This window comes from Oryza glaberrima, chromosome 2 (assembly GCF_000147395.1).
Source record: "Oryza glaberrima chromosome 2, OglaRS2, whole genome shotgun sequence".
Lineage (NCBI taxonomy): Eukaryota > Viridiplantae > Streptophyta > Magnoliopsida > Poales > Poaceae > Oryza > Oryza glaberrima.
In genome coordinates this window covers 4921461-4936499 of record NC_068327.1, presented here as the reverse complement: position 1 = coordinate 4936499, position 15039 = coordinate 4921461, and the positions used below count along the sequence as shown (strand labels likewise).

General features: G+C 46.4%; 4 protein-coding genes across 4 annotated transcripts; 3 read left to right on the top strand and 1 right to left on the bottom strand.

Annotated features, from left to right (window-relative positions):
• Window positions 1–879, top strand: LOC127764313 (uncharacterized). Its single transcript, XM_052289174.1, has one exon. The coding sequence runs from the start codon at window positions 32–34 to the stop codon at window positions 632–634; it is 603 nt and encodes a 200-aa protein (XP_052145134.1). The 5' UTR covers window positions 1–31; the 3' UTR covers window positions 635–879.
• Window positions 880–5463: 4584 nt separating this feature from the next.
• On the top strand, window positions 5464–6352 carry LOC127764411 (uncharacterized). The gene has a single exon (XM_052289294.1). The coding sequence runs from the start codon at window positions 5507–5509 to the stop codon at window positions 6137–6139; it is 633 nt and encodes a 210-aa protein (XP_052145254.1). The 5' UTR covers window positions 5464–5506; the 3' UTR covers window positions 6140–6352.
• Window positions 6353–7809: 1457 nt separating this feature from the next.
• LOC127761485 (protein LYK5) lies at window positions 7810–10119 on the bottom strand. Its single transcript, XM_052285783.1, has one exon. It carries the CDS (start codon window positions 10017–10019, stop codon window positions 7950–7952), a length of 2070 nt encoding a protein of 689 aa, XP_052141743.1. The 5' UTR covers window positions 10020–10119; the 3' UTR covers window positions 7810–7949.
• A 3592-nt stretch (window positions 10120–13711) lies between these two features.
• LOC127761617 (peroxiredoxin-2E-2, chloroplastic) lies at window positions 13712–14717 on the top strand. The gene has a single exon (XM_052285934.1). It carries the CDS (start codon window positions 13804–13806, stop codon window positions 14479–14481), a length of 678 nt encoding a protein of 225 aa, XP_052141894.1. The 5' UTR covers window positions 13712–13803; the 3' UTR covers window positions 14482–14717.
• Window positions 14718–15039: the final 322 nt, after the last annotated feature.

The window sequence follows — 15039 nt, the reverse complement described above, 5'->3', positions numbered from 1 at the left end:
TAGAAAATTCCAACATTTTCGCCAAGATTTCATGGGATTGAAGCTTTCCTGCATCAGCTGCCGGCGACGCTCGTCGTCGCACCAGCCGGCGCCGGCGCCGGCCAGGGTCATCACCGCCGACGGCTCACTCAAGGAGCTGGCCGTCTCTTCCGCCGTCGCCGACGTGCTCCGCGGCGAGGGCGAGGGCCGGTCCTTCTTCGTGTGCAACTCCGACGCGCTCTACTTCAACGAGCAGCCGCCGGCGCTGGCGCCGGGGGAGGCGCTCCGGCCGGGGCAGATTTACTTCGTTCTCCCGGCGGCGATGCTCGGGCAGCCGCTATCCACCGCCGACATGGCCGCGCTGGCGGTGCGCGCGAGCGCCGCGCTCGCGGCCGCGGCCGCCAAGGCGCCGCGACGCCGAGGGGTTCGCCGCGGCGGCGGCGACAGGAAGAGGAAGACGGTGCGCGTCACGCCGCTGCGGGACGAGCGGCTCGACGGCGGCGACGTCCTGCTCCACGAGAAGCTCAACGAGCGGACGCTGGGTGAGTTCCCGGCGTCGTGGAGCCCGCCGAAGAGCGGCGGCGAGAAGCTCGCCGCGGCGGCGCGTTCGCGGCTGAAGCGCGTGCTGAGCATCATCCAAGAGGACGCCGAGTGAAGATAGATGAAGATTCAGCTTTTTGTCCCCCTTCTTTTTAGGGGAAACAATTTTTTCGTATTTTTTTTTCAGAAGCTTAGAGCTTAACACAAGTTTAAAGCTTTAATTAATTTGTTCAATACTAGACTAGATTTAGAAGGGAAAAAAAACCCGGGGAGAAGAGATCCATGCATGATCACCCCTTGTAAATACTACTTCAATCTGTAGATACAATCATACAAACCTACAAGAATATATAAAAGTTGATTTTGTATTTTTATGTACATTTCCCAGCTGCTATAGATTGCAGTTAATGGAAACTTTCAATCTCCTGACGCACTGTAATAATCGTGCAATCAGTAAAACACTGACGATTGAAATGCTGCTACTAACTTTTCAGTCTACCCAATAAGAAACTCAAACTTCAATTCCACTGCAAAAAGGGGATTAAACAGGGTAATTAACACCTACTGACATGCTTAGCATATTAATCCTCCAATCCTATGCATATTAACACCTACGGTCATCTCTCAGTTGCTTCTAGTTTGGGATGCGGTGCTTCCTACCTAGCTCTTATCGGGCGTTGAGGATCGTCTCGTTTGGTGTTGGACGAGTGATCAGTGTTACTTGGCGCGCTCAGCATAACAGGCATTCTTCTTTGGCTAGCACTCATTTGCCTGTGCCAACCTGCTCTGGCACGCGAAAGGCCCTGCCAAATGCAAATTCTTTCTTCGGTTTGCATTTCAGCAGCGTTGCTGGACAGCTGATCTTTTTCAAAAGCGTGGTATTGATAGCCACTATGTCTGTCCCTTTTGTGCTCAGGAGTTTGAGACGGCGAACCACATTCTCCTCGACTGTGTGTTCCCTTGACAGACCTAACACCATGTTTTGTCACCTGAGGGCTGGACTGCCCTCCTCCCCGGTGGCAATTTGCTTAAGGACTGGTGGTCGTCTGGTAGGACTTGCTTACCTAAGCATCTTCGCGCATGCTTCGACTCCCTAGTCCTACTGATCTCTTGGCAGCTGTGGAAGGAACAAAACTCTAGGGTTTTCGACTCGGCCCTTTCCTCGGTTTCCGTGTTTATAGAGTCTATCCACTCGGAAGGTTGTCTGTGGTTTTCCGCAGGCATTACAGCTTTTGAGGGTTTGCTAGGAGTATAGTGTGGCTCCGTCTCCTACCTCTCGTTTGTTTGGAGTAGCCTTTGTTTTGCAATAATTTTTTCCTTTCCTTTTAACTTTAGGTTTTTTTCTTTCTTCACCCCCGACATAGGCCTGTGTGGCCAATTGCGTTGTGTAACAAAAACTCTTTTTATTCTAACATATTGATGTATAACTATTTTGCGCGTTCGAAAAAAAATCCTCCAATCCAGCCCTTAAAATCCTAAACCAAATATAGCCTAAGGTACTAGGAAAAATGCAAGCAATTTACTCATGTTGCAGTTATAAATTAACTGGCTCGGACTCATTTACAATGGGCAAATTGAACAGGTTTTTATTTTCTTTTTGCAATAATTTTGCAATTTAGTCATTTACACACACAATTTTCATGATTTACTGCATAATATGATACTATGATCATGCAGTAAATAATGACCTTAAATATTATCAAATGTAGTAGATACTCCAACCATCAAGATTTAAATCCAGGTACACATAATATTAAGCACACCCGGTTATGCTATTAATAGGAATTTAGCGAGGTCATGAATTTGACATTAGCTTCTGTCTCTTTGCGCAAGTGTTAGAATACGTTTTTGCAGATGTGGGTGAAAATAACACAGTATTTTACCAGGTTACCACCTCATGAGAATCTCTAGTATAACGATAGGTCCATCAGTTTGATAAGGACAGTTTGGTCTCAACTCCCTTTTAATTTTATTATCCTTGCATTTTTTACATTCTCCAGGGAAGAAAAATGCACTAGAAGATTATATTCTACTCCTTTTCAGATGCCGTATGCATCGGTGCTCTCCATTTCCCGACGAGATAAGTAAAAGAATCGGTCAAAATATTCACCAGAAAGAGAGTTTCTTGGAAATTTCAAGCTACTCTGGTCTTGCTAAGGGAAGTGCCAATCTCGGGTAGTAATTAACGACCCCTAAGTACGGTAATCAACACAAAAAGATTAATTTATTGTACTGATCTCCAAGGAGCGATGCTAATTGAGATGATGCCAGAAACGTCAAAATTAGAAGCAGATAGGAAGAAGTCATGGTCAGTGAAAGCATTAACAAATGACGAATTAATTTGGCAATCAGTGGCCGTTTTATCCACTGATCAGTCAAAGTTCGTCAGTTAGCTATGCCCCCAGATCGTGTTGCAATCAACTGTTTTGGTGATTATTGTATGAAATCCTTGCTTTACTTGATGACTAACGATGCATGCATGCGACGACTGAAAGACTGATGGCGTCAATGATTAGATCAGAGCTTTGCACTGATGAAGGCTTCATCTCGGCCTGCCTCATGTGGCTAACTAATGGCTATACACCTACCTTAATCTTCTGTGTTAAGCAATTTCTTGATTGATTATGACAACTACCAGCTGCAATTATGTGTCCTAATTCCAAATGTGCATCGAGGTAGGTCGACGACATGGATGATCCTGTGGAGAAAAATAGTGGCACTGATCAGCTTCTGAACCTTAACTAATTCAGTTTGTCTCCTCTTTTGTCCTCTGTAGATTGCATGATTAAAACTAAGCAGGTAGCAAATGAGTCTGAAAATAGAGAGACGGACAAAAGGAGAGTATGAAGGCTTGGATTGGTAGTGTTTGGTTGGTGATCTTCTCAACTTATCAGCATTTTTCTGCACCCAACATTCTGAAATAGGAAATGGTTGCATGACTGACCACTGACATTTTTTTTAATATAAGAAGGTAGAACCTATCTAATAGTCATTTCATTGAAAGAAATGATAAGTTATAAAGTTTCATGAATAAGGGGAAAATGATTAAAGGAAGAGGAAAGGATAAAGAGAAAAGGAGATAGACTTACCACTGACTCGGGAGAATACTGGAAAAATTCAGCATCAAGTGTGGGAATAAACAAGCATACGCGCTTGTGTACCTGCAATCAGAGACTCGTAATTAGAGCAGGTACAGTAGCAGGCTATAAGCCAGCTGCAAATATATTTTAGGAAGATAAATTAGGAAAGAGAAAAGTAGCGGGCTACAGATTTGTAGCCAGCTGTAGCACGGACTCCAAGACGCAGTATGTCTATGACAGGTGGGACTAGATATTAATAGTGTAGTATGTAACTATTGTATGAATGAGCTATTAGATTGGCTCTAGATAAATTGGAGCTAGGAGTTGGCTATACTATTGAACTTGCTCTTAGCCAATTGGTCAGTGTGTCATGTAGTTAATTAATCTAGATTAAGATGTAGCTTGTTCATAATTAAGATGAGAGATACTCTAAAATCAAGTGTTCTCAGGTACAAAGAGTAGGACCATCAGACGACTGACCAAAACTTGTGAAGACATGCCTGCATCAATTAGCAAAAGTTCTTTAAAAATTTCAGTTAGGACTGATGCTGTCTGAAAATCTGTATACACACGAAAGATTAGAAGATTAATCTGTATGCACACATCATGGATACGTACGCGTGATCCGTCGACTTACCTGTCGAAGCAAACGTGATAGTCTTGCTTCTTGAATTGAAAAGCATGATTTTACACAAAGTTGATTATACAAGTTGATCAGATACAAGTTGATTAGATAAGCCATGGGAGTAGTAGTTAAGCACTGTTGGTATGGAAATGGAATTAGCATGCTCTAAGTCACTTTGCCCAAGTTGCCCAACAACCAACGGGGTGTGAAATGAGAAGTGACCCGTTGTTGAAATGAATCCAAATGTTAGACAATGCAAAAGGTGTTATAAGATACAGGATTTTCTTCTTGTTTTTTTCCCTTTGATTTCAGGGAAGACGAATGCACATGCACACACATTATAACGTAAATAGGCCACACGCCTATGGACATAAGTATGCTTTCTAAACTATGTTTAAAGAGACAGAGGCTGCTGTAAATCCTTCATTTTATTAAATTTATACTAAAAATGTACCAACACGTATAATATGAAACCATAACGGACGAAGTCGTACAGACATGAATTCACAATCAAATTTATTTTCTCGAGATAAAATGATTTTCTAATTGCATGGGTTGTCATTAATGAGTCCAAATTAATAAATGCCTAGGTATGGGGTATGGCTATTTCCTCTGCATTAAGTCATCTCCTTTCCTTTTTTTTTCTTTCAAAGGCGTAAAATTAAAACTATGAGCATATTAGTTCTCTGCCCTACAAAATTATTAGTACTGCCAAAATTAGGGTAAACTATGGCACTACCAAAGAATTAGTAAGTTAAAGTTATCTAATGTATGTTTGGATTGTGACCAATATAAAGTCAAATTTAATATTGTGGTGAATAAACTTCTAGAATGAACCAAATAAAATATGGGCACTACCAATTGGTTGACCTCAACCAAAACTAGCACATTTAGTATTAAAGTTATAAAAAAATTGGTAACGCACATTTACTATGTCTATACGCCTATAGACATATAGAGGTTTAGCCACACCAATTCTTACTAGAAAAAGTGATTTAGCTACAATAAGGTTTTTTTAATCCAGATGTGTCAATTAATAAAGAAAAAAATATCCTCAATGAAAATTCATCAGTGCCCTATCAGTCCCGGCAAATCCTTAATTAATTAATTATGCATCATCTATTTTGTTTTGAATAATGGAAAGACACCCGGTCCAACCCTTTGCTTTTGCCACTCTATAAATACATCTTCTTCATCCTTAATCCACCTGCAAAATCAAAAATTCAGACTCAACTCTCCTTAATCTCATCAAAAACACACACAAAAGCACACGAAAATTTCAATGGGATCGAAGCTTTCGTGCATCTACCGGCCGGAGAGTGACATCGTCGTCGAGTCGGAAGCTCCGGCGCCGCCGCCGGCGGCGGCGAGGGTGATCGCGGCCGACGGCTCGCTGAGGGAGCTGCCGGCCTCTCCCTGCGTCGCGGTGGTCTCCGACGTGCTCGGCGGCGGCGACGACGCGGCGTCCTTCTTCGTGTGCAACTCCGACGCGCTCTACTTCGACGACCGCCCGCCGGCGCTGTCCCCCGGCGAGCCGCTCCGGCCGGGGGAGCTCTACTTCGTGCTGCCCAGGGCGATGCTCGGCCGGCCGCTGTCCAGCGCCGACATGGGCAGGCTCGCCGTCCGCGCGAGCCTGGCGCTCGTCGGCGAGAGGCCACAGCGGCGGCGGCGACACCGGCGCGGCGGCGGCAAGAAGCAGAAGAAGAAGGTGCACGTCATGCCGGCGCAAGCGCAAAGCAGAGACGACGGCGACGGCGACGTCGACGGCGTGTTCAACGAGAAGCTGAACGAGCAGACGCTCGGCGTGTTCGCCGTGTTCCTGAGTCCGGTGAGAGGCGCCGCGCCGGCGGCGGCGGCGGCGGCGGCGAGGTCTCCGCTGAAGAGGGCGTTGAGCTTAGTAGAAGAGGAGGCATAGTAGTGAGGCAGTAGGAAGTAGTAGTAGGAATCCGTTTCTTGTTTTGCGCAAAGTAGAATGAACCAGTATATCATCCTCAAGTTTAGTTGTACTCACAAACAAAAAAAAAAGAGAGAGGAAGAAACAGGACGAATTTTGAAGTAAACTAGGCCTTAGGCCTTATTTAGTTCCAAACATTTTCTTTAAACTTTCAACTTTTCTATCACATTAAAACTTTACTACACACATAAATTTTTAACTTTTCCATCATATCGTTCCAATTTCAATCAAACTTCCAATTTTGACGTGAAATAAACAGACCCAAACATGAATGAATTCCTTAGCTCAAAGGAAATCCTCTCCGTTTGCATATACTTGACACTGAAGTACGATTCATCTCGAATCACTCATGATTTTTAGGGGATCATAAGTCCTCAAAATGATGATATATTATCAAGCGTGTTGCATCATAGGCTTGTTCAAACCTTTCTCCTGCACACAGAAAACAACAAAACATGATAACTCATTAGCACATAATTAATTAATTATTAGCTAAAAAAAGTTAAACAATGAATTAATATGATTTTTCAAAGCAATTTTCCTCTATATTTTTATTTTTATTAAAAGAAGTAGAGTTTTACAGTTTAGGAAGGCGCGTGTGCGTGAAAAATAGTACGGAGTAGTAGATTAGAAGTTAGAAAAGCTTAGCTGAAAACACACCCTTAACCATGAAAGTTTCTCCTATAGTAGTCTAACCATTTAAGGACTATTAGGGCTCAACGTTAAAATAACGAAAGTCAACATTGCAACGCAAATGTAAACGGAAGCGGTTTGGAACAAACTTTGTAAGGCCTTGTAGTTTGATGAAACCCATATCCCGGCCCATCTCGGGAGTATTATTTGGGAAGAGATTAAGCTAAGTAAGCATGTGGTTCAATCAACAATAACCAGAGTTAGTTAGCTGAATCTTGGTGGGGGAATCATTTAGTCTAACCCGCTAAATCACCCTATCAAGTGTTCTTTTCCCCTGATTGTGCTATCTTAAAATGCATTGCTTTCGATTATACAACATCACGGAGATATTAAAAAAAAACAAATTCAACCCACATGCTGAGGTATAAAAGAATCAAATTCAGCAGATGAACAATAATGGTACTATTCATATCTAGATTTGTCTCTCTTTTTTTCCCAATGCATAGTCACTATACTATACATTATCATTTTTTAAAATATTTGTATAAGTATTTATATTAAACTTTTTAAAAAACAAAATATACACGAGTGAAAATTCCCTCAAGAGATTTGAATCCATTCCGTAAATTCAAACGAAAGAATCAAAGAAGTACTAGTACTGTGTTTTTGGACCGTCCCAAAAATAATCTAATCCTAACTATAGATCTGGATATATAGGTGTGCAGGTTCGTAGATAGGGCGTGTGCATGTTCGTAGATAGGATTTGTTTTTGGAGTAGTAGGTCGGCTTGTAAATTCTAAGCCTTGTTTGGTATAAAAGCCCACGCACTGGCCCATCTCTAGAGAACAGGGATGAGCAATTCGATGGTATAGGCAATCATATTTGTCCCCAAATTTGCGAAAACTTATACAGAATCAGTCAAAACCACCTATAATGACTCAAAACCTATACAATTCGATCGTACTCCTTCTCAGTCAAGCATGTCAAGTTGTCGCTGCTGCTCGAGGACAGTTTTTATTCGCACCATCAATTGCAACACAAATACTATTTTCAGCTACAAATTCAAAACTCAATTTGAAAAATTCCGATCTTTTCGCATCGATTTGAATCGAATTTGCCACCGATTTGGTTCGTTTTGCTACCTCCCAATCAGCGACGACCCGGAGTTGCCGTGATCCGAGGGGTTCCAGTCCACCGTGGAGCCGTACACCGCCGCGAGCGAGACGAACACCTCGTCCATGGCCGGCCGCGCGGCGGGCTGCCTCGCCACGCACCGCGCCGCCAGCGACGCCACGGCCATGGCCAGGTCGAGCGGGTAGTCGCCGCCAAGCCGCGGGTCCATGAACGCGCGCACGTTGCTCCCCGCGTCCTCGCCGCCGCCGTCGACGAGCGCCTCCGCCGCGGACTCCCACAGCAGCAGCGCCTCGCCGTTCTCGCCGTCGCCAGAGGACGCCGCCTCCTTGCCGGAGAGGAGCTCGAGGAGGACGACGCCGAAGGCGAACACGTCGAGCTTGGGAGTGATGAGGCCGTGCTCGAGGTACTCCGGGGAGAGGTAGCCCTGGGTGCCCACGACGTGGCGCGTCAGCTGCGCGGCGGCGGCGGCGGCGCCGTCGCCCGCGGGGAGCGCGCGGGCTAGCCCGAAGCTGGACATCTTGCCGTGGAGGTCGGCGTCGAGGAGGATGTTGCTGCTCTTGATGTTCTTGTGCACGCATGGCGGGTTGGTGTAGTGGTGGAGGTAGTTGAGCCCGTCGGCGACGTCGAACGCCACCTGCACCCGCTGCCTCCACCCCAGGACGCCGGTGGCGGCGTCGCCGCCGTGGAGCCAGTCGCTGAGCGCGCCGTTCTCGGCGTACTCGAAGACGAGGTAGGTGTCGCCGCGGTGGACGCAGAGGCCGGAGAGGCGGATCAGGCTGCAGTGGTTCACGCGCTTCAGGATGCCGACCTCGCCGCTCACGTCGCCGGAAACACGCTTCACCGCCGCCGCGTCGCCGTTGAACACGCCGCGGTACACGGCGGTGCCGGGCACCCTCCGCTCCTCCGAGAACCCCGCCGTGGCCTTCTCCAGCTCCGCGTACTTGTACACCGTCAGCGACTCCAACGCGTCGCGCACTTCGCTCGCCATCAGCGACCTCGCCGCGGACAGCGACGACATCGAGGTTGCCGTCGTCGTCTGCTTCCCCGATGCCAGGGCGCCGTACTCCGCCGAAGAGGACACGTTGCCGACCACCTTCCCCGGACGAACACTTTCTTCCCCAACGCCGCGTCGCCGCCGGAGACAGAAGAACAGCAAGCCAAAGACACCCGCCAACGCAAGAACGCCGCAACCGACGCCTACCCCAACGGCGACTCCCTTCCCGCTGCCCGACCCACCAGGCGGCGGCTGCGCCCGCGGCGGCGCGGGCGCGGGGGGCGGCGGCGCCTGGGCCGGCGGCGCGAGCATGTCCGGCGTGGGCGCGTTCTTGAGCGGGACCAGCAGCGTGGTGAAGGGGTATATGATGGAGCTCTCGGTGAGCGTGTTGGCGTCGAGCACATCCTGCGCGTCGACGCGGAACCGCGCGGCGATGGCGGAGACGGTGTCGCCCCAGGTGACGAGGTAGGTGACCATGTGCTTGACGCCCGCGGCGGCCTGCGGCGGCGAGGGGCAGGCGCAGCGGAGCGGGACGGTGAGGTTGTCGCCGGCGACGAGGCCGCGGCTGTCGTGGAGGGGATTCTGCGCGATGAGAGCCTGGCACGTCGAGAGGCCCTGGTAGGTGAGGTTGGCGATGATGAAGTAGGTCTCGACGCCGGTGTCGCGGATGGTGTGGGAGGCGTTGTGCTGGTAGTAGCCGCCCGGGGAGCAGCCGCACGGCACGGGCGCGAGCACGAGGCGGTCGGCGGCGACGGGGGCGACCGGGTCGACGGCGTTGGAGTCGGCGACGGCGGCGGCGGCGACGTTGAGGAGGTAGGAGATGGAGACGGCGGAGGCGTAGAGGGGCGGGGAGGAGCGGAACACCAGGTACGCGTCGCAGGGCGCCGCGGCGGCGGCGGAGGCGGAGGTGGCGTTGCAGGTGTAGCCGAGGGTGGAGCTCGCGTTGGTGGCGTAGCAGGCGTTCTGCTGGTTCGCCTCGTACTCCTGCTGCGCCCTCGCCGCGACGGCGAGGAGGAGGGCGACGACGACGAGCGAGAGCCCGGCGCCGCCGCGGCGGATTCGGCGTGGAGTCTCCGCCATCGGCGAGGTCGGGGGCGGATTGGTCTCCGTCTCCGTCTCCGGCGAGGCCTTGTAATTTAGTGGTAGTTGGCTGCTGTCCTCCGCTGGTTTAGCTGGAGACAAGTTGGGTCAACGGTGACGAGTCAAACTAGTTGCACATTTTTCTATGTGGGGATGCAGCGACGGATCTTTGATAAACTTTTCATAAATTTTACCACGCGGAGTACTCCTATTTGTCATGAAATCGATGAGTATTTGCCTAAACGTGTCGCATCCGGTACGTCGTGAGCGAGTAATAACCGGCATAGTTTTAGAAGTTGATTTAAAGGATTTTTTTTGTCTTTCTTTTTAATTCTCATTTAGGTAAGAATAAAAGTACATAAATGATAAATCATACCCCCACTATCACAAAATGTAACTATATTTTTAGATAGTGCTAAATTAGACATTTTAAAATTAACTATTAATAACAAAAAAATATAAAAAAGATTGATCAGGTAAAAAGTATCTTTATCCTTATCCTTACACAAAGATGGTTCATCAAAGTAGTATCTCGAAAATCATGTTAAAGTTTAAAAAGGCCATATTTTAGGACATAGGAATTGTATATTTCAAATTATTTTCTGTTTTTTAAATTACGCGTCGTCAGGTCATTATTAGCCGAGTAGTAAAACTTGTTTGGAAATAAACCCGTGGAACTTTATCACTGTGGGTTCCATTTGTCACTGCAACTTCGCAAAGCAACACAAGACCAAATGGGCGAGCCCATAGTACATGGGAAATGGTCAAAGAACCGAAGGGCTAGCGAGTAGTACGGGGGAAATGGTCAACACAAAGACCGTCCCGTTATCAGTGGGACACGCAACAACGCGGGGATGATGGGTTTCCACAGGCCACTCCAGTCCAGTCGACGTCGTGTGTGTTTAGTTCACGTTAAAATTAAAAATTTGTTTGAAATTAGAACGATGTGATAGAAAAGTTCGAAGTTTATGTGTGTAGAAAAGTTTTAGTGTGATAGAAAAATTAAAAGTTAAAAGAAGAAGTTTAGAACTAAACTCGGTCATCGCCCATTTTTTCCGAGCGAATTCAGGTGTTTGTTTGCTTCACGGGACGCGCAAGCGCAACCGCGACCATGCTGGATTCGTTCCTTCGTCTGACTGTTACACTTAAATGAAGATGGTTGCTAATATTCTCTCTATCCTGAAATATAATGAATTTTAAAGAGATATGATACGTACTATAAATCTAAACACATTTTAGTAATATGAATTTAAACACATACGACAAATCTAGACACATCCTAATAGTATGTATATGTCACATTCCTCTAAAATTTCTTGGGTGTGTTCGGCTACACTTTTTAAGTTGCGGTGCAGCTATCTTTCACAGTAATTTGTGTCAGCGTAACAGTTGTATAGCTGCGTTGCAATGACTACAATCGTGCACCCGAACGGGACCCTTATATTTTGAAAGAGGAAGTATGTTAGTCCGAGGACAATTCGTCCACGTCGGGTGGAACATTATGGGCCGGCATATTTGCAGACTAAAAATAATTTATAGATAAAATTTTTATGTATGTGTTCTTAGCGAGCTAAAAGCAAAAACTGAAAAATAAACTTTGATGAAAAAACCTTAAAATTAACTCTAATTTTAAGATTAAAAATTTAAATTTTAGCAGATAAGTATAAGTATAAGCGAAAAGATAAGATAATAGATTAGTGAAGTTCCTTTCAGTCACAGCAAATATGTTAGTGAAGTGCTAATCGGTCAACCAAGCACTCGAGCATACTTTGGGGCTGGTCTAGCTCACGAACGTTCGAGATGAGCGGATTTCACGAACGGTTTTCATGGCATAACATCTCTTCATGCCTAATTACGTGATTAGTATTTGTTTCTTCTGTTAATAACCAAATCCATGCCGCCACTATTTGTACTTACGAGATTTGTTTGATTGGATTATATTTTTTCGGAAAAATATCCGGTGTGGCATGATCGTCATTTTTTATTTATATTAAGATTAAAGTGTACGGGCGACCCTTAAACTTATAGGGGTGTGTCATTTAGGTCCCTAAACTTTTAAAATATATATCCACGTCCCAGAACTTGTTATAGTGTGTCATCTGGGTCCCAAATCGCCACAACCACTTCAGGATCCTATGCGGCGTTGATGTGGCATGCCACACGGACATGACGTGGTATTATTTTGACTGACAAATAGGACCCATTTAATTTTTTTTCCTTTTTCTTTTTTCTTCTCTTTTTTCCCCTTTATTATCTTTTCTTTGTGACCTGAGCAGAAGAAAGGAAAAAAAAGAAAAATAAGAAGAAAACGGAAAAGAAAAAGAAAAAGAAAGAAGAAAAAAAAAAGAAAAGGACACGTCACATCCATGTGGCATGCCATTTCAGCGCCACGTAGGATCCTAGAGGGGATGTGTCGATTTGGGACCTAGATGATACACTTTGACAAGTTCTGGGACCTGGATATGCATTTTGAGAGTTTAGATATCTATATGACACAACTCTACAAGATTAAAGACCGCCAATACACTTTACTCTTATATTAAAGTTAATACACTAAATTATCTAATTGCAAATATAAATTCTATAGAAAGTTCATATACATAAAGTCTATATAGAAACTTTTTTATATATAAAATTTATATATTGAAAGTTTTTATATATAAAGTCTACATAAAAATTTTAGATATGCAAAGTCTATATATTGGGCTTCATATATATAAAGTTCATATATGTAGAAAGTCCCAAAAAAATTCATATTAAAAAGTTCCGTTAATAAAACTAGAAAGAGACTAACAAAAAAACAAATATGAAAAAAAAGTGAAAGAAACAAAAAAAGGTTGATACGTATATAGGAGGATCACGTGAAAAGAGAAAAACGGAAAATTGGGAACAGAATAATACAGCTTCCTCGCGCATCCTCTACTCCTCCTGGCGCGTCCTCTAGTCCTCTTCGTCCATATCCATTCACAAGATTCCTGCTGAGAGAATGTTCGCTCACTAGGCTTTCCGTACTTATTTGTGTCCATTCATTTATCTCTATTTCCGATAAAGTTATTGGAGATGTCGCCATCGTCAAAATTTACGAAATTGATCCGTGGTGACCTGGTGGGTAATCGGGTTTTGGCGGTTCATAAATAACTACTCGAATTTTATTCAAAGTTTGCAGAATTTTGCCAAAATTTACCAATGCGTATCCAATTGATAACACAGAAAACTGAGCGGTTAACATCTGTTTTGCGAACTTGTGTCAGCTACTCACATGACCAGGTGACCATCGGGCCTATTCTTTTCAAATTAAGATAAATATTTTTTCTCAATTTTCATTAACATATTTTTCAAACTTTTAGGCAGTATATTTCGTGCGAAAATGTTTTTCAAACAAATTTTGAAGTTTAAAATAAATAAAACTAAATTAAATCACGCGTTAACGGTTTTCTGCCGTACTTAGTCGTCCTCAACTCCATCAGAGTCAAACGGGGAAAACTGGGCTGGATTTTCATAGGCCCAACCCGAATCACCAAGGCAGGCCGAACAATCCTGTTTCGGCCCAACAAAAATAGGCCCGACACTGTAGGCCTGGGCCGTCGCTACCAGGCCCGTGGGCCGGCTCTGCCTCGCCTAATCCAGCGCGACACCACGCCGTCCACCCGTTCCTTCCGCCTCGCCATCACCACCCCACCAACCAAATCCCACTATTTCCTATCTCTCGCGTCGCGCCGCGCACTCCCAAACCAAATCCCAACAGAGAAGCATTTCCTCGAACACATCGCCGTCGCCGCCCTCCATGGCCGCTCCCACCGCAGCAGCTCTCTCCACCCTCTCCGCCGCCAGCGTCACCTCCGGCAAGCGCTTCATCACCTCCTCCTTCTCCCTCTCCTTCTCCTCCCGCCGCCTCGCAACAGGCGTCCGCGCCGCGGGGGCGAGAGCGGCGCGGAGGTCGGCGGCGTCGGCGTCCACCGTGGTGGCGACCATCGCCGTCGGAGACAAGCTCCCCGACGCGACGCTGTCCTACTTCGACCCGGCGGACGGCGAGCTGAAGACGGTGACGGTGGCGGAGCTGACGGCGGGCAGGAAGGCGGTGCTGTTCGCGGTGCCCGGCGCGTTCACGCCGACGTGCTCGCAGAAGCACCTCCCGGGGTTCATCGAGAAGGCCGGGGAGCTCCACGCCAAGGGGGTGGACGCCATCGCCTGCGTGTCGGTGAACGACGCGTTCGTGATGCGCGCGTGGAAGGAGAGCCTGGGCCTCGGCGACGCCGACGTGCTCCTCCTCTCCGACGGCAACCTGGAGCTCACGCGCGCGCTCGGCGTCGAGATGGACCTCTCCGACAAGCCCATGGGGCTCGGCGTCAGGTCGCGCCGCTACGCGCTCCTCGCCGACGACGGCGTCGTCAAGGTGCTCAACCTCGAGGAGGGCGGCGCCTTCACCACCAGCAGCGCCGAGGAGATGCTCAAGGCGCTCTGAAGATGGAATCCGAGCTCTCGTAGGTGGCAACAATGGCAGGATCAGCCCGTTGCTCTCGCGCGTTGGTGAGTAGCGTCGTCGTTGTGAAGAGGAAATTTTGTGTGTGTTTTTTTTCGGTTGAATGTTGCATGCCATGTGCTTGACGAAATGACGGAATAACAAAAGAAAAAAAACTACTTTTATTTTTTTGTTGAAATTTGCAAACCATGTGTTTGACGAAATGTCGAGATATGAAAGCTGTGAAATCGCTTACGTCACGTGCACCAGAAAATTGGGAAATTAAGCTAGGCCATGTTTGAAATGTGGAGAAAATTTATGGTTTTTTACCGAATTTGTACTAGCACAACGACGGCCTATGGTTTTTGGAAAGTACCCTCTCCTTTTTTTTTTTTTTTGGATGGAGGGAGTATATTGTCAAACATAGTTGCATAGGCCATGTTTAGAGGAGCAGCTATAGCTTCTTCTTAAATCTCCAACTCTTCCAAATAATGCTGATTTTCACCTAGATTCTTAAAATCTGTAGTTATAAAATCTAGAACTTAGACTAAAACGTATAAA

Excerpts from the sequence above, each read along its gene's own strand:
- LOC127764313 (XM_052289174.1), top strand. The coding sequence starts at position 32 with ATGGGATTGAAGCTTTCCTGCATCAGCTGCCGGCGACGCTCGTCGTCG.
- LOC127764411 (XM_052289294.1), top strand. The coding sequence starts at position 5,507 with ATGGGATCGAAGCTTTCGTGCATCTACCGGCCGGAGAGTGACATCGTC.
- LOC127761485 (XM_052285783.1), bottom strand. The coding sequence starts at position 10,019 with ATGGCGGAGACTCCACGCCGAATCCGCCGCGGCGGCGCCGGGCTCTCG.
- LOC127761617 (XM_052285934.1), top strand. The coding sequence starts at position 13,804 with ATGGCCGCTCCCACCGCAGCAGCTCTCTCCACCCTCTCCGCCGCCAGC.